Source organism: Nilaparvata lugens, chromosome 3 (assembly GCF_014356525.2).
Source record: "Nilaparvata lugens isolate BPH chromosome 3, ASM1435652v1, whole genome shotgun sequence".
NCBI lineage: Eukaryota > Metazoa > Arthropoda > Insecta > Hemiptera > Delphacidae > Nilaparvata > Nilaparvata lugens.
Window position 1 is genome coordinate 18,641,523 of NC_052506.1, and position 26,336 is coordinate 18,667,858.

The following is a 26,336-nucleotide window of genomic DNA, read 5'->3' on the forward strand; positions in this document are numbered from 1 at the left end:
CAATCCCTATATTTGTTTAAATATACTTGCATAATACCTATGTCATAATTCAATATGACTTTGACTCATAACTTCATTACAAATATCTTATTTGTTACCGAACAAATAAATGTAAAATGTTTTTCTTTTCAGCCGACTCAGCCATAATGATCTCAACAGGAATTACTTAGATAAGAAAGATGTAGGTTTACTGTCAAACGGCAGTTCACAAAACAGCTCAAATAAATCAACAAATACAGGTAAATATCAGTCCTCCTATAGAGTAATATCTTCTCTTTTTGTAGCATGAATATGAAATAAATTGGAAAATACGTATTTCTGCATGTCAACTTACAATCATGAAATAGAACAGATTCTTGTAACAAATAATTCAACATGTGGTTTGTCATCTATTCATTCTATCAATACAATGCTCTTACATTATATGCTACTCTCATGTAGAGAAGTAACATTTTTAATGAATTTGTTGTTCAACATTGAAAAATTATGGTTCTGATTCGACAGATATGCACTTTGAAAATACTATAACTCACAAGTAAGCTGATAATTCATATTTCTTATCAAATCAAATCAAATTTATTTCCATTCAAAATACAGTTTACAAACATAAATATAAATAACATTTTTATGGAAAAAATTAGCATGTATTTATACAAATACAGTGATTCTCACAAATATGTTGCTAGACTTATGAAAATTCAAAGTTCGAATTTGACTTAATAATCAATAGTTCAAATCAATCGTGAATTTTCCTATCAGAATGTAGAGTAATATTACCATGGAAAATGAATAATTTCAATGTTCAATTCTTGTGTTGGGAATAGATAAAAATCATGTGAATAGACAGAAATAGAACCAATCAGATTTGTGATTTATGAGCCCTTGTGGGGTGTTTTTAATTGGAACCTTTACTTTATTTTATTCGGTGACGATATATCCTCTTCCTATTTCATCTCCTATTTCATCGATGATTCCGATATTTATTTTAATTTTTATCTGTGTTATTAGTTAAAGGTACTGTTTTTTATTACAGAAAACATTGGCACATGTACAGTAATTAGGGTTGGATCAGACGAACCAACAATAGATTCAAGTAGGAGAACAGATAGCACAAATGATAGTCATAAAAATAAGGTGAGTCACAAAACTTTATTACAGCATTCATTTAATATACGATGAAACTATAAAACTCGATTTGAAACGTGTTTAAACTTGGATAATTCGATTAAACTTCTATGAAATTATATCCAGATAAATTCGAAGCAAAACAGTAATGTGTGAGCTCTCAATCCAGCTCTACTAATATAGATGGAGATCAATCACGAGATTAGTGTGAAAATTACAGCGGCGTAGGCCTACTGACGGCCGACCTTTCTATCGTGACTGAAATCATCTATTACAATAAAGAGAATAAAATTCCATATCTGAAATTCAAGTCGTTTGTGTTGAAAAGTTCGCAGGCCTACTAACCTATTCGCATTAACAGTGTTGGTGGAAAGAAGAGAATCCTATCATTAGTGGAAATCAGTAATATTAAAAAAACAATTCTCCTTTTTCAGAGTTATCACCCAAGTTATCAACCATACGGGCATCAAAGAGACACTGAATAATTCATTTCGTGCGTCTCCAGAATACATGGGGCGCATCTATTACGCTCGTATAGTTTTCTCCAAAAGAGGCAATAAGCTGAAGAAATTCAGCGTGTTAATGAAGCCTGTAACGTTGGGGCCCAAGACCTTCATTTGGAGAGCTGCATTATTTCTGAGTGAACTAAGTTTCAATTTATCGATATTCACACAAGCCAACAAAAATACGAGATTTACTCGTAATTATTTGTCTACTCCTAGACAAGTAATAAAAAATTATAACATGATTATGCAGTGCTTTTAGATAAATTGTGGAATATTGCAACTATTCCTCATTTATTAAACAAAACTCGTCCTTCTCATAACTTTAGTATTTTTGATAGTTCTGTAGACTATCAACTGTAGTATTCCCCAAGGTATGTAGAATACAACGTAGGGGTCATGAAAAGATGCGCAGTAACAAATCCAAACCAGATGGTTGGTGTGACGTCATTGGTGCTCTAAAAATCGTTTCTTCCTATCTTTTCAATGTTAAATTGAGCAACTTTGAAAGTCTTTTTCCTCAAAAAGTACATAACTTCATGTCCCATCGCCATCTCCTACGATTCATACAGTATTTATGTTAAAATTTTCTAGGGTTTCAATACTTTTGTATTCCAGATACCTTGGTATTCCCTATATTCTATGGAGTAGAATAACAGGATCTCCATTTTTTTATTTATCATTTTTCTATTTTCTTTGTTGACAGTTGGCTGAAATCTGTATGGTTTCACAACAGACTGAAACGAAAACCACAACGGTGCTGGTTGAAGTTCACCAGAGCGAGGAGGAGTCAACTCAAACCAAGGTCAGCTTTTCCAACAAATTCGATAATTTCCTTTCTCTAGACTGGAGAATTCTAACACTAAAAATCGCTCTGAAATCTTCAGCAAATTACCTCACTTCCTTCCAAAGTGAGCATAAGTAACTAGAATTGGAAATTTTTGTTTGTAAAAAATAAAAAGCTTTTAAAAGACCTATAAAAAGATATGCAGTGCTTTTGGATAAATTTTGGAGTATTGCTACTATTCCTCATTTATTCAACAAAACTTGTCCTCATAACTTCAGTATTTTTGTCTCAATTCTGTAGACTATTAACTGAAGTATTCCCTATCATCTATGGAGATTAACGGCATCTCAATTTATTTTTAAGCTCCAACTTTAGAACGTGAATGATCAATTCAATGAGTTTTGACAAACCAGTTGGTATGATATGATCATTATAATTCAATCATAAATACAATTTATTTTCTGATTTCAGTGTGAAAAAGCGGGGCTGGTGAACAGTTCATCAGTGAGTTCTTTTACCAGTACGAGCAGCACCACCAACAGTTTGAGCAGTGCTATCAGCCAAGAGCTACAACGAAGATCACAGGTAGGCTAAACCAACAGCATCATATCTTACTAGTATATTACTTTTTGGAGCGTGTGATCCTTCCACTATTTTATTCATTCAATCGAGATGAGCAATCTCTCAATTTCTTAAACTTGAGAGAAACCATTCTTATCCTGTGTAAAGCCCTGCACACACACATCGATTTTTGTTCGTACGATATTTTGCCGTCCTTATTAATTCTATCAGATTAAACGGAACTTGACAAACATAATCTGTTTGAAATCATGTGTTTAATCCAATAGAATCTATAGGTGCGTACAGATATACGCGCCGCGAACATGAGCAATTCACTTTTAATCACCTGATTATATCTGTATTTTTACAGAAACGGTAAGATACAGATATAAAAAGCTTGGCATCAGCTGATTAAAAGTGAATTGCTCATGTTCGCGGCGCGTAAATCTGTACGCACCTAATGAGGATGGCAAAATACTGTACGAACAAAAATCGATGTGTGTGTGCGGAGCTTAAGATTGTTAGACTTTCCAACAATGGCAGAATCATCATTGAAAAGTGATAATCCCAAAAAGCAAATAATGATTCAATTTCAATATTTGAAAGTCCGTTATTTACGATCGTTGAATAAGTGAGCTGATCATTCATTCTTCCCTGATTATAAATTGATCAGTTCAAGATTGGAATAATTAGTAGAGTCCGAATCTTAAGATCGACACTGCAGTATAATATAAATAGGATTATACCGGAAAATTCAGATTTAAGAAGTTGTCAACTGAGTTTTCAACTGATTGCGGCAGTTCGTTACTAAGCAGTTCTCAAGAAACACAATAACAGTTTCACGTCAACTTGTGGAAATCCTTGATTTCAACAAAGGTTGTGTTTCCCACTCAGTATAGGAAACACTGAGAAAGTTGCCAACAAAATGCTCCCCTTTAGTATACGCTGTTCTTGTAGTCTACACTGACTACACTCTCTGAGCAAAAAATTGAAAACTTTTGTTGCTCCATACTTGAGAACAGCAGTCTGTTTTCTTCAAAAAAGACAACATTTTCGTAGAAGACTATTTTTGGACAAGACTCTGTTGCGGTGTTGCCAACACTTTGATGTAGATACAGTTGAAGAGTTTTCTGCAACTCCTTCAAACCCTATACAGTCTCATGTAGACATAGACAGGCTCGAGATTCTATCTTCTATCTGAGAATGATAGGGAGAGGAAAAATAAGGTAACCTTGTGCTATTCCTCTCCCAAATTTAGATAACACATAGTCCGAAATAGGTTATGTCTTGTAGTTCTTAAAATCATAGAATTTTCAGTCCAAGTATTTTCACAAAGTAGATTTTCAAATTTACATGCTCCAAAACTAAACATAGAAGAAATATTTCACATTATTATAGCTAGAATAGGGAATATTCACATATTAAAAATATAGTTTCTATTTATTTTCTTTTTACTGAGTAGGATGCTCACATGAACTCGTTCAAGTTTGAGCGTGGGAAATGAGAAGGATAAATGGATCTTCACTTCTTGGTGAGTTTCGAACCACCGAAGGAAATTTCAGGAGTTTCCTCAATACAAGTTGGTACTTGGAATGATTATCAGCAGTTCATTTCCGTTGAAAAGTATCGTGTAACTTCAACACTCCCTTTTGGACTATTCTCTTGATTTCATCTATTACTCGCTTCTACACCCATTTTCTCATCCATTTCCAATCTCTTTCTTTTACATAGGAACTAATATTTACACTCATTTCTGTGTCTACATAACCACATAACTACATGTTCATTATCATTTATTATCATTTTCAGACTAAATTGTCACATACCTCACTTCTACTGATTACCGTGAATTTAATCACTTCACTTCTCATAGCCTCATCTACAACCACTTCATACTGTATTGAAATATCACCATACATCACTTTTCTATATTGATATCTACTCACATTATAATTATCTTTGTTTAACTGCTGTTTTTCTCAGCTAAACCCCCATCATTGGCTACTTTCCACTAATTCCGACTTTCGTAAGTGATCTCCAATCTACCTATAGTAAGGTCCACGTTATAATGGCAGTGAAGAAAGATAGGAGAACAACGTTACCGATCCTCTGTCTTGTCAATGCCTTCTACAGACGGTAGCTCATACAGGTTTATTGATGTAATATTTTTAACTGTTCATTCTCGTTTAAAATAATCAATTATATTTTACTAAGCAAGAAATTACATTTTTCAATGATTTCATAATGAATTTACATAATCAAGATGAAATATTTTGTTAATTAATTATTAATTCTATATTGTTTAAAAACGATCTGGCAACAGAGCAAAGTAAGAAAGAGATAACGCTATCCGCTTTGTTGAATGATAGACAAGGATAGCAATACCATTGTTAATCAAACACTGCCATTATAACGTGGACCTCACTATAGAATGTCTTGAGGCACTTAGAATGCATTGTTCCTCTGATTACCATTGTACCTAGAATGAGGATGTATTCTAAAATAGGTACATTGGTTGGAATACAGCTGTTTACCAGTATTTTATCAATTTTTTGTAAACCGCTATTTTTTTCTGATTTTTCAGAGACGTGCCAGCGACACCAGCGAGTTGAACAAACTGGATACGTCGCCAGCCGGTAGAAATCTGGACATAGTGAGGTCGGGCCTGGACAAGGAGAAGGTGCAGCAACACGAGCAGCTGATGGAGGAATTCAAAATGGCGCACAGGAGAATGTTTTCCACGTCGACGACGTCGTCTTCCACTTCCGGGACGGCGTCCGACCTCGACATCAGCAGTCACAGCGACTCCAACAGCCATTCGCCGCCAGTTGTGAGTCATTCCATCATCATTCTTATCAAATTACCGTACTTTTTGTCATGAATAATTTGTATATTCAACTCCAATAACTTCAATTAAAGTTCAGTCTTTTCTAATGATATTCACTTTTACTATAGTGTAAATAATATTAATTCACAATTTACATGAGAAGGTTTTGTAAAGGTTGTGAGAAGCTTAATGTGATATCTGGGGTAGGTTCTTAGAAAAGATTTAACAGTTAATTCAAGTTTAATAACCACACTTCTATTCCACTTTACTTGAACCTTTATCATCATATTCCTCCACTCCTTACCAAGTATTATGATTTTTCTTTTTTGCATTATCACTCATTTAAATTTAGCGTCATACAGTTACATATACGTTCAGAATTTCCTAGAGTTATCTAGAATTTCCAACCTTCTTTATTTACGGTCAAGTGATGAAGGGAAGGGTATCCTCGATACATTTTCTGAGAATGGGCATCTAAATGTTCAAACTTCACCGTTTCATGTACAGTAAAAACATTACAGTAATACCTCAATTTTCTCATATTTCATCATATTCATTTGCTCACTGTCTGTAGATATGATTCATCATGTTATTTTACTTTCAAGTTAAATTTTCTTTTGTCAAACACATGAATAGAGAAATCAGAATCTAAATCTCCATTGGTCGTCCATTCATGAAATCATAAATAGAAGCGGTTGTATCAAGTTATAATCCATCCCCTCATCATCACCCACGTTAAAAATACTTGTAGAAAGTTGCCTTTTGGAATAAATAAATTAATTAATTAATAAGTTTATACGTGTTTTGTTAATTCCGGACGCGTTTCATTGGAATGGGCCCCATCTTTAGTCTACAGCTTACATTGAGCTGTAACAAAGGAGAACCTTGAGGCTTTGGAAAGAATTCATTCATTTTTCATCCAGTTTTTTCCTGTGTATTTCTTAGGAAATTTGTTCTGTGTATTTTTGTGTAATGTGTTCTTTTGTTCTGTGTATATCTTACTGGGATTCATTCTGTTCGTTATCATATTCCTATCACTCCGAAGTCAATTAATTCCATACAGGAATATCATATAATCGAGACGACTATAAGATATCAAATTCGGATTCAACGTCTTGAAATAAACAATTTGGTTCGTGTTTGTTCAAAAAAAAAAAAAAAAAAATAAATGAATAAAAATTGAGGAGTCGGTATGGATTTTGAAGAATAGTTCACCATTCTCAACAATAGTTAATTGTTGCGGAAGGCATGTACCGTACTTTTGATCATCTCATCAAATTACCATCTCACATTCCATTACCCACGCTCAAGCAAAAAGCTCATCCGCAATGGAAAAGTTATCAACGATGATCATGAATGCATGATTGCGTAAATAATGAGTGAATACTGGAATTCTGGTATAATATGACAATTCTATTTCTCTTAAAAGTTGATCGCTCCAATCGCTTATTTACTCACCTCAGTCGTCAAACCCCCTCTGGGCTTCCATGAACTGAGAAGACACTATAAGGCACTTTTCACTGGTTTGTGGCATTTAAATTTCCCGGTAACACATACACATATAATAAACACATTAGTTTATTAAGAGAGCTTAGAAGACATCTACTAATAATTAATCACTTCGTTTTACATTTTACACTTGAGCTTTTTCTTATCCTTGTTGAAATTGATTGGATTTTTGAATTTGTTCATTTGATTGCCACATTTACTTATGATACTTATTTCTGCAACTACAGTAATTATAGTCTAGTCACTATTTATATATTGCTGCTTGCATTTTATATTGTAGCTCTGATTTTTTAATATATTGTTTGGATACATTAGAGAAATCCAGAAACAAGTATTCCATGGAAAATTTCCCTTGTGCTAGATACAAAGTGAACCAAAAACTTCGTATTTTCGGTTCATTTTCCAGTTTTTAGTTATTTCCGCCAAATCCTGTAACAGATCAGAAAAATTTGCTCCCGCCTCTTATTTAGATTATGAAATTCCTAATATATTGAGATCATTCGGAACTTTCTATCTTCAATGAGTACTGAGTTACAATATTTTCAAAAATGAGTAGAATTTTAAGGAAAAATCGATTTCTATGATCTTAGTTTTTGATCTACAATATCTTCCGATTGTTACCATTTAAATGTATAATTCAAGATTCTTCTGAGCGTAATTTTGTGCTCTACAGGTTGAGCGCTTCATCTCATATGGAATTCTAGGTAAACCTGATAACAATGATCCTTGTATTTTGAAAAACGCCCAAGTTTTAGCTTCATTATCAGCAACTCTATTGTCATCACATCCAGATCTCGCTCCATGATATAAGTTCATTAGATCATGTCCTATGAGAATCACCAGCTAGATGCTCTCAATTTAGTTGGAGAGGCGCGCATAAGGACACCTCAAGAACCAAAATTTTAAACTATCATAACTTTTGACACATCAGATCTCAATGTACCACAGCTCATTCTTCTCGGCAGTTTCGTCAAGGCGGTTCAAAATCATACATCGTAAGTGAAATTCGATTAGAAAATAACAATTAATCCTTGAGTGTACTTTAACCAGTATTTCAATTGACTAAAAAATTACAAATTATCATATTCAAAGCTTTATATCTTGTGAAATACTTCGGATAAAATTTCAAAATGTGGATGTGGAGAAGCATTCTTTTCCACTTCAATGAAGAAGTCTTCCGATTTCAGTATCATTGAAAAGTTACAGCCGATTTAAAAAAAAATATTTCAGTTTCTCATTTTTTTCGCGATTTTTCTGTTAATTAAGAGTCTGTAAAATGAGTCTGATACATCATAGGAACTCATGATTGATTCCAAATTGTAGACAATTCCATCCTCTTCGAGCTTAATTGCCTTGAATTCATTTTGAATCACTGTTTCCTATCATAGAACTTCCTAGACCGTTAATATGAGGAAAGTATCTTCGATTTCTTGATTTTTTTAATGATTCAATCTTACTAATAATAATGATCATTATTCTTCCATTTACAGCAACTAAAAGAGAAAAAATTCAAATTCAATTCCAAAATTCAAGGTCAAGACCATTATAATAATGGGTTACCGACATACATAGCTCTGAAGTATTGGTCATTTCTTTGAGTATTGAAATACTGGTTAAACTACACGCAGGAATGAATTTTATATTTTTCGATCGAATTCGACTTATGATGCATCATTTTGAACCGTCTCGACGAGCAGAGAAGAATGAGTTGTGGTACAATGAGATCCGATCATTGTGTCAAAAGTTATGAGTGTTTGAAATTTTGAATCTTGAGGTGTCATGCGTACCTCTCAACTAAATTAGAGCATCTAACAAGTGATTCTCATAGAATATGATCTCTCTCTCTGTAGTTTTCTGCTCGTAAGCAGGTCCTTCTATATGGCAGCAGCCCTCCACTCTCTTCTATTCTCTGCCAGTCGCTTCGTTGTATAGTAGCTCATCCCCTCCTTGATGTCGTCCAACATTTTGTATCTTCTTCTCCCTCTTCCTCTTCTTCCCTGAATGGTCCCCTCCATGGCATCCACCAACAAGCATTGCCGTCTCATCCAATGTCCCAGCCATCTCCTCTTTCTTCCCTTTATCACATCCAGCAGACTCCTTCTTTCCCCAACCCTCCTCAACACCTCAAAGTTTGTAACTTTATCCCTCCAACTGATCCCCTCCATCTTTCTCCATATCCACATTTCCAATGTCTCAAGCCTCCTCTTATTCTCCTTTCTCAGCGTCCAAGTTTCTGCACCATACAGTGCCACACTCCAAACATAGCACTTTATTAGCCTTTTCCTTAGTGTCTTGTCCAGTTGGCTACAAAGAATTCTCTTTTTCTTATTGAATGCTGTTTTTGCCATAGCAATTCTTACTTTGATTCCTTTGTTGTATTTCATATCCTCTTCCATTATGCTTCCTAAATACTTGAAAGATGATACCTGTTCCAACTGTTCACCCTCCAGTACAGCATTCCCCTTTCACTTTCCATTACCAACGCTCAAGCAAAAAGCTCATGTAGGAATCATCCGAAATGAAAAGGTTATCAACGATGATCATGAATGTATGATTGCGTAAATAATTTGTGAATACTGGAATTCTGGAATAATATGACAATTATATTTCTCTTAGAAGTTGATCTCTCCAATCGCTTATCTGCTCACCTCAGTCGTCAAACCTCCTCTGGGCTTCCATGAACTCAGAAGACACTATAAGGCACTTTTCACTCGTTTGTGGCATCCAAATTTCCCGGTAACACATACACTGTATAATATACACATAAGTTTTTTAAGAGAGATTGAAAAGGTCGAAGCCAAGTTAGGAGGACTAGAAACAAAAATCACTGCCATGGTCGATCAGAACAAGCCAAGGTGATCAAAGACGTGATGGTGAAAGTAGATAAAGTCACTGGCGATCTCAACACCTGGATGGAAGAAATGTCTCAGAGCATGAAGAGAGCAAACTTAACGACCTAAACACCAACCTACGTGCTGATATAGCTACCAAAACAGAAGAGTTGGAAAGACGGATGACTAATAAAATAGTGGACCAAATAAAGGAAACTGAAGAGCAAACCCAAAAACATTTACAATCGGAATTAAAGAGTCATTACACTAAATGCAAAATGGTCGACAACATATAGAACAAGAGTTGAAGACTGCTATCCGAGCCGTGAGCACTTCCATGGATCTCGTCAGCCACAAAACCGAGCAGAATGCAGACAACCAATAATCCTGGAGAGTCGAATAGGCAGACAATCTATCGGGTCAGCAGACCTGTTTGAATGAGAAAGTCGATTCTATGCAGGATGACATTCAGGTGCAGAAAGTCCAACTGGAAAAGAAGATAGCTATTACGGATTCTAAAATCACTCACTTGCAATCCCGGATGACTCTTGTTCGAAATCTGAACAGTAACAGCTCACCCATCGACCACACTAATATCTCATCCCTCTTCAATAATTTAGTAAAAATTGATAACACCCAGCAATCTGTAAAACCGAAACCTTTCATTAATCAGCTTAAATCGATTCATCAACTGATACCCAACTCCTGACAAATATGGTGCATAAAACTAACTGCTCTCCTGTCAGACGAACCACTATTATTCTTTCATAACTGTGCCCAGGAGATAAACACGTTTGAAGAATTTGAAAAGGTTTTCCAAGAGAAATATTGGAGTGCAGGGAGACAACAAAGTTTATTGGCGGAAGTCGTCTCTAGTCAATATGATGCACGTCTAGAATACTCATACACCACATACATCACTCGCCTTAGGTATCTCCGTATCTGAATGCACAGCTTGACAATTCAGTACCAGAATCTGTATTAGTCAGACTGATCATCGACAAGCTGCCACGATACATACTACGACTCGCACTGGCAACTCATCAAGTCACCAACTTTAAGAAGTTAGAAAATTATCTACACTGCCTACAGACTGTGGATGACAAACCCCAACTCCAGAGCAGACAGTGCGAGTTCAGTTTAATCACTACGTTTTACATTTTACACTTCAGCTTTTTCTTGACCTTATTAAAGGAGAAAATATCTTACATTGTATGAGTATATCATATTATGCTTGCTCACGTACTTAATTCTCTTAATTCTTTAATATTCCTAAAATTTCAAAATCAGTGTTGACGTCATGGACACGTCATCAAAAAATTATAAATTACAAGTTTAGAATTTACATTTTACATTTGTTCTCAATAGAACTTTATTTCGAAACTGTTATTTTAATTTTATATATCCTCTATATGATCTGTTAATTCTGTTAACTCTGTTTACAGAGTTTGTTTTTTCGGTGATACCATGGAACAAGCAACACAATTATATATGATAAATTCTCAGTCAAAAAGTTGTCCGTATATCGATTACTCTGATATTTACTATAAAGTTTTATAGATCTCGAATTGAAGATTCGATTCCAATCGAGAAAAAATGTAATATTACGAAGCATACCCCCTTTTTTCTAATGTCTATATTGACTGGACTTAAGTGACTGTAGATTTTTCAAACACCACTCGGAAAGTGGTGGGGGGGGGGCAATCGGGGCGATCGCTCCCCCCCTGGATCCGCGCTTGTCAAAGAGGAAAATGATTCTAACAATAAATCAACCACTTTTTTAAGAGCTATTGCTATTTAAATTGATACATTATTGAGAATAAGCAATTCATTGGGAAAAATCTAGTAATGTGGAGGGAATTAAGTATTTTACGAAGAAAAAACAGGTTGAGTAACTAAAAATACTTCTTTTTTAAATCTTCAAACGAATTGAAAATAAATCAAGAAATATTTTCATTGTTAACTAGCAGCTAACCCGTGCAAGGGTCTAATTGAGATCTTGACAAATTGGAAACTGGACCAACTGAAATCTTAAAGAATTTAAGACAGGCCTCTAAAATCATCCTCGGTAAATTAAGAATCAATATGCAAAATTTCAAGTCAATCAGTTCAGTAGTTGAGACGTGATGATGCGTCGTTTGTGAATTCCCTATCCCGTACGTATAAGCCAAGTCTTTCCTTTATTATATATTATAGATGATATTCAAAGAAAACTGAACTTCAACAACATTATGAAGAATTTATTCCATAATGAGCTCATCTTATGGTATATCAACAACTAGAAGCCTATAATATAATATTCTATAATAATATAGAATAAATTTATGGGCTTCGGAGTGATAGAAATATGAAGAAAGGGGATGAAATGTACACATGATTCCAGTGGAAATACACAGTTAGAAGAATGATTGTGAGCTATGTGGATAAGTGTATTCCATTAAAGTTTTTCAAGTTGAATTTTTAAATTCTAGGAATATAAAAAATTAAGAGTATTAAGTGTGTGAGCAAGCATGAATATGCTTATAGAAGGTTGAAGATAGTGTGTCAAAAGTTTTGAGTGCTTGATATTTTGATTCTTGAGGTGTCCTCATGCGCACCTCTCCTCTAGGAAATACTGAAATGAAGTGCATTGAAAGGGTGATTCTCATAGAACATAATCTCATGAACTTATATCATTGTGTGAAATATCAATGTGACAATTGACGACAATGACGACAATTTGGTTGGTGATGATGGTTGAAGCTAAAAATTAGCTGTTTTTTACAATACAAGGAGCATTGTTATCAGGTGTACCTGGAAATTTATATGAGATAGAGCGCTCTACCTGATCTTAGATTGTAGAGCACAAAAATACGCCCAGAGGGATTTTGAATTATACATCTAAATGGTAACAATCGGAAGATATTGTTGATTAAAAACTAAAATTCATCAAAATTGATTTTTTCTTTAAATTTCACTCATTTAAAAAAAATTATAACTCAGTACTCATAAGAGACAGAGAGTTTCAAATTATCACATTTTATTCAGAATTGTTTGATCTAAAAAAAGGCGGGAGCAAATTTTTCTGTCCGATTAACAGATTTAGAGGAAATAGCTGAAAACTGGAAAATGAACCGAAAATACGAGGTTTTTGGGCCACTCTGTATCTAGCACAAGGAAATTTTGCATGAAGAAATTGGTTTTGGACTTTTGTCATGAATCCAAATAATATATAAAAAACAGAACAACAATATTGCAAGCACACCCCCATTTTTCATGTCTATATTGACTGGACTAATAGTATAGATTGGAACTGAATTGTAATTGAGTTTAGAAATATTTAAATAGCATCAGATATGAGAAAAATACACCATACATTTCAAGAATAATAACACGCAGTGTAGTATGATATAGTAGGCTAAATATTTTGACTCGATTACAGACTAAAAAGAAAAATAGTGATATTAATAAATATGTCGCTTTACTTGCCAATGGAAAAGGATATTTTCGAAATTATAGGGATATATAAATAGTTTATCAAAAATAACCAATAATAAAATTTTCAATCTTGTAAGAATATCGAAATGAAAATCAATGACGGAAAATATTTCCAGAGTCGAAAAAACTTGAAATGAAAATAAATAGATAGGAAACTATTCTAGATAGAGAATAGAGAATCAATAAATGGGAAATTATTTCAGACTCAGGAAGAGAATTTTGAAATGAAAATCTATAAATGGGAAATCATTTTAGAGTCGGAGTGGGAAATTATTCCAAGATCGACAGCTTTGATCAAAAGTCGAAGTAAGAGCGAAGAAAGGACAGGACATTTTCTCAAAAATAAATACAGTAGCTGATATGCAAAAAAGTTCAATGAATAAATCATCATTTTACTCCGTGGGTTCACTTCTGGTAAGGGAGCTTAAATGGTTAGTAAAAATCATAAAATTTGTTTGTTTTTGAAGCTTACCAGAGACTCTAATTAAGAGTATAGGAATTGCCAAATTTTATAACACACAAAAAAAGAAAAAATCACACAAAGGAACCCTCTCTACACACAAGCTCTTCCGTGGTATAGAATACTCCAACCATCAAGAAGCTTTTCAACTCCTTCGCCAAAACATTGATATCTTCACAATTTTTCAAATGAGCAGGAAGCCTTCTATAATAAAGGCCGGAAGGCAGGAAGCCTTAATAAATAGTCTACGGTAAATGATGCTTATTAATATAGCATAAAAATAAGATAAAGAGTAAAAGTTTGTAAAGTAAAATATTACTTAAGAGCAAACATGAAATAGAGAAGAAATGAAGGAATCAATAATTCAGTCTACAACAGAATTTTTGTGAAATAATTATCCATCAAATGAATGAAAATCTTGTGGTACCTTTTATATTTTATGCTTTTATGCAGCATAAAATATTATGTAACTTAGGAATATGGAAATAATGTAAAAGCAAGTCAACGCAGATTCAGAGGAGATAAGTGTGAGGATTAAGAAATGCCAACATAACGCATAATTTCACCTGCTTTTCTTGTCGGAGACTCGAGAAATAGAAAATGTGCATTAACGGTAGTTGCTACCGTATAGTTGATGTAGACTGTAGACCTAGCGAAATAGATCTACCACCGCACGTGTGATACGCGTACCTACTACGGTAGACCTAGCATAAGTTCTAATGCCAATGCTAATGCGTTTTCATCCGAAAGAAGATTTCCGGTTATGATGGTCGACAGCTTTTCTGGAATGCTCACTTTCCAATTTGCGTTCCATGTAGATTTTATGAATACTTTGTATACTTCTCACTTTTTGAACAGATAAAAGAAAGTATTTTTTCCTCATTGAGAAATAGTATACATTATTTTTCTCTACATTCATAATTTTTAAGTACACTGAGTCCAGTATGTTTGAAATTTCTAGCTATTTTAATTTGATTTAAATTTCTTATCAAATTTATATGTTTCTGAAAGGAATAATAATAATAATAATGAATATTAGCTTCTTTCAATGAATTTTTTAATAAATGAGCTATAGTCATTCTGATGAGTATTTTTATAAGCTTGAATATCACTCTTAGGAATCTCAACAAATTCAGCATCTAAAAGTTTTTAAAAATCTGCTTACCTGCTTGTTTAAAAATATTTATGCTTTCAATCGTTTTTATTTTGATTGATACGATTTCCAAATATCTTTTCTCAATGTCAGACGCTCGGCGGTCGTAGCTTCTGCTATGAAGAATGATTTTCAAATATCGTTCTTGTTTTTCAGAGATTTTTTCTAATGAATTTGAACTTATATATCAACAAATCAAAAATTCAAATATCAAGAGGCTTTTAGTATATGCAGTCTTATCTTTTGAAAATTAATCATCAGTGAAATAGTTTTTTGGTTTATTTCTGTAACATATAGCCTGCTTGTATGCATGTATAATGTGATTGCTCCACTACCTTGAACTTCGAGAAGATTCTATATTTATCACATAAATCAATTTTTTTCTTTTATTCTTCACCAACCAATTTTTTCATCACACAAGGCTATCATTTTTCGAATCTTCGTCTTGAAGTACGGTTTAATATTTTAGTTTTATTAGATTGCTCTAATTTAAACCTATTTAAATTATCTAGTAAAAAATCACCACATTCTTTATTTATCATTTTTTGATAAACCAGATCAAATCTGAGACAAGTGATCGATGGCTAGAACTGATAGAAAAATAATTATTATTGTTCTAAATATACTGATGAAGGCTCCATCTTTTAACCTTTATTGCTGAAGAGTGATGCACATGGTGATTGATTAGAAAGTCGTTCATATTCAAGAACGCAATCAAACTTAGATGACGAACAGGTTTGATTGATTGAAGAAGATGCACTCGTTGATTGATTCAATTTATGCAGCTTCATGATCGTCGATCATTCCGCTTGTGTCATTGAAACAGTCACTGCTAAGTGCATCAAATGAAGAACAAAAAGTGTGAATATGAATTGTGAAAGAAGAAAGAACGGCTGGCAGGCCTTATCGCGTTGCATCACAATCTTTATTCACTTCATTCTGTAATCATTATGTAATAATTTACTTCCCACAGGTTGGTCGATTTAGTCCATACTGAATTCAAAGCTACAGAATTAAGATGCAATTTGAAAGCAGTAAAAGGCTTTACAGAGAAATAATTATTGTTGGCAAAAAGTAGTGTGAAGCTGTGTAGAGAGAGAATGTCTCTTGAGAGAATATCTGTGTCAATCTGGTGTTCAGTTTTTGTATAAACCACTCATAATTGTCTTTTTTCTTCAGGGCTACTTTAAATATAAATATAAATAAATCTCAGTACCCTTTTAAATTATTTTATCACAACATTAATGTCATTTTCAAGACTTGAATGACATTAATGTCCGAAACATGTTGTGATAAAATAATTTAAAAGGGTACTGGGATTTATTTTTATTTATACCAGTCATAATTGTATGCAAGTTTCATAAAAAATGTATTTAATTCTGTGTATATGAAGGATCTTGATCAGAGCAAGAATTAGAAGACAATTCATGACTTCAACAATATTTTATTAGAATTCTCCCAACATAAATGTAAATCTTGTTTCTTATGATAATTGGAAAACATCATTATCATATTTCAAAGGAAAACAAATCTTTCCTTCACCTTCGTAAGGAGAAAACAAATTTTTATTTTGTCTCCAGGAATACCAATGTGAATGGTAGCATATTATGTTTGTTTGGTTTAGTTTGGAGATCCGATTATAACTGGGGAGCCGGTTCAGGAAGGCTTCCTTTGTCTATTGATTGTAGTGTCAGATTTCTTCTGTCTGCCTAATAAGGGTTATAACTCATAAGCTATTGAACCTAAAGTGTTCAGTAAAAAAATAATTTCACGTACATTCAACCTTGACACTTTGACATTTCTCAATATACGGAGAAATTTTCTAACTTACTTTTACCATACTTATTATCATAAAATCAGGTTATATATTGACATGTGGGCACATAAATATTACTTGATTGAACTATCACAAAACAAAGAGTTGGTCATTGTTTATTCAAAATGTAATAAAATATTTCAAATTGAGTAAAGATTATTCAATTCAAACATAAGCTTGAGCGATGAAAAAATTGAAAAAGGAAAATCATTGAATATGGAAAACTTACACGTTCAAAATGTAACATGGAAAATTAAAAAATAATTAGTAAGCACTTCCATTTTGAAAACAGCCTCCTAAATTGACCTCTCCTTTCTCGTAATTATTGAGTCTAACAGAATAAATTAAAAGAACTCTGTATAGTAGCCATTATCAAGTTCATTACTAAATTTTATTCTGTGATAGGCCTACTACTGCTGCTGTTAATGAGAACTGGCTCAGGAACAGATGTTATTCTTGTATAACAATCGTTCTAAACACATTATTCTAATCGTTTTCCACATTTTATAGATATGTAGCCTATATCCATTTAAGCAGATGAATAATTAAAACAGATACGGTACATATTAAATCACATTTTATATTTACATAACCGAAATTTACATTTGCCTCACAAATGTGGAATCTCTTCTCATTGACGAGGTGAATGGAACAATAGAAGAAGAGATCTGATACGAGTTATATCAATTTCAGAGATTATTTTCTTTTTTATTAATCTAGCATCATCCACAGGGTGTGAACCGCCTCCATGTTATGGCATCCAATAATTAATAAATCATCCTCAGAATAGACTATTTTTTTTCATTCATCCACCCTATTGGGCTTTCAACTATTAAAAATTTATTTTAGAGTTGAGGTCTACATAAAATTCTTTGTAACGTTTTAAACTTGAATATTTCACAAATAAATACATTTAAAAAATATCACCCACCTAGCCTTTAATCACGGTACCAACTAATTATTTTGCCTATTTCTTGAAAAATGCCTCCTGATTGTACTCGTTTCCAAAATTGAACTAAATTTTCATCAAAGTCTATTTATTTGTGTATTCTACAAAAATAGCTTAGAAAACTGTGAACATTACTGAATTGTGAAAACTATTGGAAAATATTTTTATTGTTAGATACTCTCTGGTCTCTCAATCAAAAATATTCAATTGTTCTGATATAGCGTAGTATATTTTATGTTTGGTCATTTACATTTACAGGTCTAATAAGACCTATAACAATCTATACTTATTCATTAGAGAGTAATCCTATGAGCCTAAGCTTCTTCTTTAGCTCCTACAGAAGAGAGACCTTTTGTAAGCTTTTTCATAAGAGAGCATTCAATAAAAAAGAATAGTTGATTCTAGAGCACAGGTTGTTTTAATTAGCACGTTATCTTGGTGGCGACAGTGGAACTCAATCCCACTATCAGTCGCTTATCTGGTTCAGCTCGTTCAATACTCTTTATACTGAAGCGTTCAGCCAGGTATCAACTTCCCTCTCCACGCAGAGCTCAATTGTTTCTTGTGCACTTATCTCAACCAAACTCTATCAATCCAACGAACAATTACTCTTTCACTCTCACGTTTTCACCATCATTTTCCTCTTCTGTCTCTGTCTCCCACCTTTTCCCCTCTTCTCATGCGCACACACCGCCTTCCACCTGATCCCCTCCTTTTCCCCGAGCAGTCCTACAGAATTATCAACTCATTTACTAGTCAGTTATGAGTGGGAAACCATTATTCATAATCCGCACTTACGAGGTAAAGTAACTTAACATTATATTATACACTAATTTATTTCACGAAATTGACTCACGATATTTTTTGTTTCATTTCCATATAACTTAAGATAAACATGTACGAGATTGATTGACAGTAGCCTAACTGATGGTTATTAATTGAAAATCACTAGCAGTGTATAATAGTAGATTTTGAAAGTTTCTTATAGCTTTGGTGTGAACCAGGCTATTATTTCAATGAAGAGAACCTGAATAATTGAATACGAAAATATGATTCTCTTTCGTAGCTTACTAATCACTTTCGATTGTCTTAGCTTGACCAACCTTTTTTGGTTTGTTTTGATGGAGGTTAATATCATTTCTGAAGAACGGATAAGGACTGTACTATTTCATAGTCTGATAATGCATATTGTTGTAGGTTGTGGCCTTGTATTTCACTGTAATTTGAATTGACAGAAAAGAGCACGGTATTGATTAGTATTCATCCATAGTGAATAGTTTTTTATGTGAGTGTCATAAAAATTTGATACTCATAAAATAGCTAAAATCAGTAGCTCCTATATAGCTGCTGAACGGTATTATAAAATCATTTCCAAAACACAAATCAAATGAGAAAACAATTATATCTTGTAGAAGATAACAATATTCTTCTAAATCTACTTCTTATTCTCTTGTAGGGATGATTTATAAAAACATTACCTATACTTTCATGGTCTCATATTTGTCACGAGTGCGTAATATTTTGCAATATAACATTCGCTTACAAAATATAATACTATCTATGATTTTATTTTTATGATTGTTGAATTCAGAAAAATCATCAAAGTAGTCAGACAGATTATAAAATGTTACTGGAATTAGAAAATGTGGACTCAGTAAAAAAAATGTATCCAATCGAATAATGAAATGAATTCATTTCTTGCGATATTTAAATAGCTTAATAGGTATCGAAAAAGTTGAATTTTACGGTATGTACTAATAGTTGAAGTTGTAAAAGCCTATGATCTGTTAATGTGAGTCATGTTGTTATACCCTTGTGTAGGTAGGTACGAAACATTTTTTTTAAAGACATTATTTTTTTAATTAATAACAAAATTGAACTTGAACAGTAATATTATTATTATTATTACAGTACTAAGAGTACATAGGCCTACTAAAATAGGCCTATTAAAATTTAAAAAGGAAAACAATTGATTGAATATTTTGACAACTTATAGAAATTTGAAGAACATCAGCTGAAAAACAGAAATATTATTATTCGCTTGAAGTCATAATGATAATATTTTTGTTCATTTGTGCCCAATATACAAATAAACAAATTTGTCAACAATCAAATTTTGATCATAGACTTTACCAATGTTTTTCTTCTAGTAAAAATTTACTATAAAATGTTATTATTAATATCTACTATATTATTATCTGCGGTATCAGTAGCCTATTATAAAATAATAATTCTATAACCAATGAATTGTACCGTATCAAGTTGGTGTGATTCTCAAAGCAATGATTTCAGTCATATCTATTTATAGACCCGAAATTCGGATTGAAAGCTGTAATCACAGACAAACGAATATCCAAGTACTGTATTCTCTCCTCTCTGCAGTAATCAATTCAAATCATAAGAAGCACGTTGCTTGAAGCTTGATTAATTTTTATTCTCATTTTGGTGATACGAAAAAAATATTTACAGTTCGGCTTTGCATTAGGCAACAAAGTTTTCGCTAGAGATCATGTTCCTTTTGAAAGTGGGAAGATGATAACAAAAATAATGATGATGACATTGCTGTAATGCACGAAGCTGCAGCTTTCCGCTCATCACCTTCTCAACACTGCACGGTTGCAACGTTGCAAGTGACCTTGTCTTTTTATCATGTTCTACTTCAATTATTATTCTAGTTGGTTGTTTAAACAAGTTGTTGAAGCCGGTTATATATTATGGTACTGATGTGACCGAGAACACAATCGCTAGCCGTGAAATTTCCCTCTTTAGCGATGAATAACGTTGAAAAGAACTTCTACAAAAATTATTCATTTATTAAATTACAAAAATAATTGGTAGCTCATGGCAATTGATAGGTATGTCAGAGTTTGAATCCATACAACCATAGAAGAGAACATTCCCATTCACCCTATCCGGATTCCATTTTTCTATTAAGTAATTTCAAGTAAGAGATTGTTGGCAGTGGGAATATTCAAACGAGGTAGGCTATAGCGTATAGGGGTGCTTACTAGGGTCCATCAATGGATGAATAGTGAATAAATTTGGATTTTCGTTGTTGGTTATCCATCTTGAGTTTTCACTAATTCATTATTACTATTGTATTTTGGTAACTTTAAAGTGAAAAAGCACTCACATTCTATCGGTGTTGCGAAAGAAATCAGAAACAGAGTTTCTGTTGGGCTTGAGAATGTGCAACACCATCACGAAACGGTCGCCACACCAAAAGAATGTGTTTTTTCACTTTGGATTTTCGTTTAATAATAATAAATAATTGGAAGTTTTTAGAAATGTTATCGCTTAGAGAAACTGGGATTTGGATTCGTGGATTAGAAGATGGATTATAGAATGTTATCATTTGTAAAAATAGTAATTTTAAAGACAATTTTAGTGTACGGTAATATGGTATTAAATTTTGGATGTGCTCTTCATGACCTAAAACACTATCGCCAATCGAAACTATGGATAAATGGATAAAGTTGAAAGTGTGGCCAACTTATTTTGCAAAATTATTCATTTATGAAATTATAAAGAGTTGATAAAGTAATGCATTTATTTAGTTTCCTACATTTTGCACTTCATTTTTGTATCCTTTCTATGCTATGTTAATATTATGTATAATTATAATTTTTTATATTATGTATTATACTGTTTCCATGATTAATTTAATAGGTAGACTTTTTGTGAAAAATCTGTTGGCACTGAATTCCACACCAATTTAAAAGTTACTGAACATGAAAAATTAGAGATGGAACAGAAAATACTGCGTGGATCCCCAATCTTTTCAACTTTATACAAAGAAAGCAATAAGAGAGTAGTTGAAGGCAGATAAGGAATATGGGGGTACTCATCCATCATTTTAATGAAATAAAGCTATAATCTACAAATTGGGTATATTATAATCTACAAATCTACAATTGGTAAAAAACATTCTATCGATTCTTTTTTACAAAGAAGCTCCTTTTCCATTAAAATTATAATGTTTAGCATAAATAAAAGGTCCAACATGAAAACATAATTATTTAAAGCTATGATCTACAAATTGGGTGTATTAAAAAATAACATTTTATTGATGCTGCTTTTCATAGAAACTCCTGTTCTATTCAAAGTATAATGTTGAGCATAAATAAGAACTCCAACATAAAAACAACTAATTTCATTTTTTCATCATCAGTATTATAAACATTTTATCGATTCTGCTTTTCAAAGAAACTCCTGTTCTATTCAAAGTATAATGTTGAGCATGAATAAAGACTCCAACATAAAAACAACTAATTTCATTTTTTCTTCAACAGTATTATTCAATTGTCTCTGTTGTTCTTTAGGAAAGAGAAATACAACGAGCTCAAGAACAGCTACAACAACAGCAGAAACTTGAACAACAACAACAAGTACAACAGCAGCAGAAACAACAACAACCACAGATACAACAACAGCCCCTCAAACCCAACGTGCCAAAACAACACCTCCCAAAGCCTCAGGCCCCCCTTCCACCGCCTCTACAACACCTCCTGAATCCTGCCAAGCCATCAGCTCCAAACGGCCTCACCAATGGAATAGTCAAGAATGCAGCCAAGCCACCAGCCCCAAACGGCCTCACGAATGGATTAGTCAAGAATGTAGCTAAGCCATCAACTGCAAACGGCCTCACCAATGGGATAGTCAAGAGCGGTCCCAATGCTGACCAGGATGCATCCAAGCAATTCAGATCAAGGCAGCACTCTAGCTCTGTGCCTCCACCCCCTCCCCCACCGGTCAGTTGCATCAATAATTATTCAATAAATGATCAATAATTGTGTGCATGATATAGTTGTATGAACCAATGTACCTAGAAGACATTTCATTCATGCACAATCATATGAATAGTTCAGCTCAGCATTTTACATCAAGTAATCATTTCCAGAATAGAACATGTTATATTCAATTCAATTCAGTTTTATTGCCAATTAGAATATTCAACACATATTACAAACTCTTTATAATATGACATATCATCAAAAATATAATTAAATAAACATAATTACTCATACATACATTTGAATAAAATAAAATATAAAATCCAGGCATCACCAGCAAAAATAAAATCTTTGACCGCTTGTGAGAGTTGCAAAACAGTAAAAGAAAAACATAATATTTCGAAACAATATTAATTTAGAAAATTAATAACAATTCGAAACATTTTCAAAACAAGAAATTTAGGTTAAATTAATAATTACAATAGAAACTTGAACAGCAGAATCATAAAAAATCAACAAATATTGGGCAGAGAAAAGACTTCGAAATGAAAATAGAAGAATTAAAATTAAAATGCCATATTTAAGGTACCTAAGGAAATATTCCCTCTTAATCCACTCATTGGCTCTCTTTTTACTAATTTTGAAATCCAAGTCAAAAGGTATTTCATTGATCAGTTTACTGCTTGTGTAAGTTAGCTGCCTTCTGATCACTGAAAGTTTAGTTGGATAAACTTGAAATTTGTCTGTTACACCCGGTTTTAGATATTAAAAAGGACATTTAATAGCTTATTTATTTTGAATAGATTTTTGTAACTGATAAAATTGATATAATAAGAACATTTTGTTACAAAATCTGAGAGTAAGGGAATCGCTCTGAGAATTTCTCTATATGAATGACAAGTGAACCAAAAAGTATGTCATTGAATTAAATACTTATACTCATGGAAAAGTTTGATTTCGTAAGAATATAGGACTTCTAGTTGATTCATCATGAAAATGTGAAACTTCTATGGAAAATTAATATTGTAACAGAAAAGCGTATTGTTACAGAGCTGAGTTGAAGATACTGGAAGTTACCTTTTACCAGGAATTTACTCAAGTTGTTCATTCAAAAACTTAAACTTAAAAGTGGATTTTCTGTAATACTGACAAAAACTAAAGTAAACTTTGCCAATGCACTAGCCTATTCTATTAATTCTATGTTACTTTTAATTTGTCCAGTTTAAAACTGTAACAGGATATACTGTATGGGTTTTGATCATGCGCATGGTCATGAATGCTTCTTCGGCTCTACCTGTCGCACTGAAGTACATAAATATAACTACCTACTACAACTAACTACCAAGTACTAAGTAGTGTAATATAACTACTGAAGTACATAACTCTGAATAGGTGAATGGATAAATATTTGTCATAATCTCTCAAGTATTTTAAAAATATTATTTTTCATATAGGTATAAAGTTTTTTAAATATTTTATATTCGACTCGACAATATTAATTGGAAAGAGGCAATAACTCTCTCGATTAGAAGCAAGTATTGCTCTTATTGTATTGAATTATCTTTGAAATATTAAGTTATTTGTGGTAAATTGCTTCTTCTTATATTCAAAACATTACTATTATACCTCAGTCATCAACAATGTTTAATTTATTGTGTTGCAGTTGCCCAAAGACGAAAGCGATGGCTCGACCACGTCCACCATCAAACTGTCGACGTTCGCAGGCGGCAAGAGGCCGGCAGGGGGCGGTTCCACCCCAGTGCCACCTCCACCACCGCCTCCCGCCCCTCCCTCACCGCCCGCCTGTCCGACACCCGACTATGACACCATGAGTCTGGCGTCGGAGCACGACGGACGGCGACCGACGCCCAAAACCATGCCAATGGCACATCGCAACGGGAAGACGTCGACGGTTATGGTGAACGGTGGGACGAGGAACGGCCACTCGGACGCCGTTGAGATGGAGTCGCTGGAGTCGTTCAAGCTGACCAACCCGTCGCAGGTCAGGCCCAAACCTCCCGCCACATACTTTGCTCAGAATCGGAAGAGTGCCAGCCGGTCGTCAGACTCCAGTCTCAAGTGAGTTTCAATACGTTTCTGTTTAAATATATTCTGTAAAACTATATCATGGATGTTTGTTAATGGGGAGTCCTATTACGGGAAGATAACATCACTGAGCTGAAGAGGGTTGAGATTCACTATCCGATATCTTAATCAGTAATATGACTACTAGTAACATATTTCACCACTCACGCTCCGACTGGTTGTCCACGAGTTAGTCCAACATCCCCTCTCACGTTCCAACTCGACTCTGATTACTCGCTGCTGACCTTGTGATGTCGGATGTGTTGGACATCCAGTTTACCCAACTCGTTCAGCTAGACGTCCAACATTCGACCTAACATTCACGGTCTGACGTCAAATCGAATATTGAATGCTATACCTCAAATTGGATAATGAATCGGATAGTGAATGGTACGCTTTAATAGCTGCCAACACTCGAGGTAAAATTTATTCAGGGAAATTGCAACGGAATTATATTCCATTTCACTATAAGTCTTTATAACCCAGACACATTCATAAAAAACCATGAATATAAGTCTTTATAACCCAGACACATTCATAAAAAACCATGAATATTCTATCTATTTTGGATTGAATCAATGACAAAAAGTAAGACGTTGGGGATTACAAGCTGAGGTTGAGTTTCTTTCAGTTTTAATTAATTTGAATAAATTTAATTCAAAAAGAGATTTATTATTCATATCCATCATGAGTCATTCATATTTTTCAACACATTCAATTCACATTATTTATTCGTATAGGTGTAGCAAGGTGGACTCCGGGGGGAGTGTTATAAGTGTCAAGCAGAATATATGAAGCTTTGAAAATAAAATGCTTTCTAATCAAGTTAGCATTCATAGTGATGTATTCTACCGCAATCACCATATTCACATTTCATCAATATTTTCAATCAAGTATGAATTTCGATAGAGTTCCAGCCTACATGTGAATATACTTGATATTCTGATGTGACACCATCAAAATACGAATCACTCTAACGGCGGCTTCTTATTGCAGCAGTAGAAACTCCATGCAAAACGTGGCCGTTGAAGGAGCCAAGCCAACCATCACAATAAGAGAATATCCCACCACTATGGACAGGAAAAATCCAACCAGATTTCAGTTTTTGAACCAGAATGAAGGCACGCCAGTCGTTTCCAGAGATCAGCCCATCTCCTCTCAGCTGCACAGTGAACTTACTCAGACACTTTCAAGAGTGAAGCTGCAGTCGTCTAATTCACAGGTAACGTACTTTCAGCTTTAGTAAACTTTCACATTTCTAAATAAGATTGAAAACTTTATTTCCCTACAGAATACCTTGAAAAGTGACCATTTCTGCACAGATTGCAGGCCGCGAAGAATCACTCTTCCGCACTCTTGCGTAAAGTAAGTACTTTGTGTACTCCAGATTTGCAACATGACAACGCAAAATAGTTAGTAGATTATATAGAGGACCAGTGCGGGAAAATCGAAATTAAGTTGGACATTTCAATGCTTACATGAGATAAACCCCCTTCAAGCACTCAATCATCTGAGAGTGG

The 26,336-nt window shown here is 33.6% G+C and overlaps 1 protein-coding gene across 1 annotated transcript in view; it reads left to right on the plus strand.

The window, feature by feature from the left end:
* LOC111055635 (PDZ domain-containing protein 7) overlaps window positions 1-26,336 on the plus strand; it is a 124,604-nt gene that overhangs the window by 94,677 nt on the left and 3,591 nt on the right. Inside the window, exons 9-16 of the mRNA XM_039423164.1 lie at window positions 133-239; window positions 1,034-1,134; window positions 2,335-2,433; window positions 2,887-3,000; window positions 5,561-5,806; window positions 22,321-22,749; window positions 24,395-24,810; window positions 25,813-26,038. Coding sequence (XP_039279098.1) covers window positions 133-239; window positions 1,034-1,134; window positions 2,335-2,433; window positions 2,887-3,000; window positions 5,561-5,806; window positions 22,321-22,749; window positions 24,395-24,810; window positions 25,813-26,038 — 1,738 coding nt within the window. The remainder of the gene's footprint in view (window positions 1-132; window positions 240-1,033; window positions 1,135-2,334; window positions 2,434-2,886; window positions 3,001-5,560; window positions 5,807-22,320; window positions 22,750-24,394; window positions 24,811-25,812; window positions 26,039-26,336) is intronic.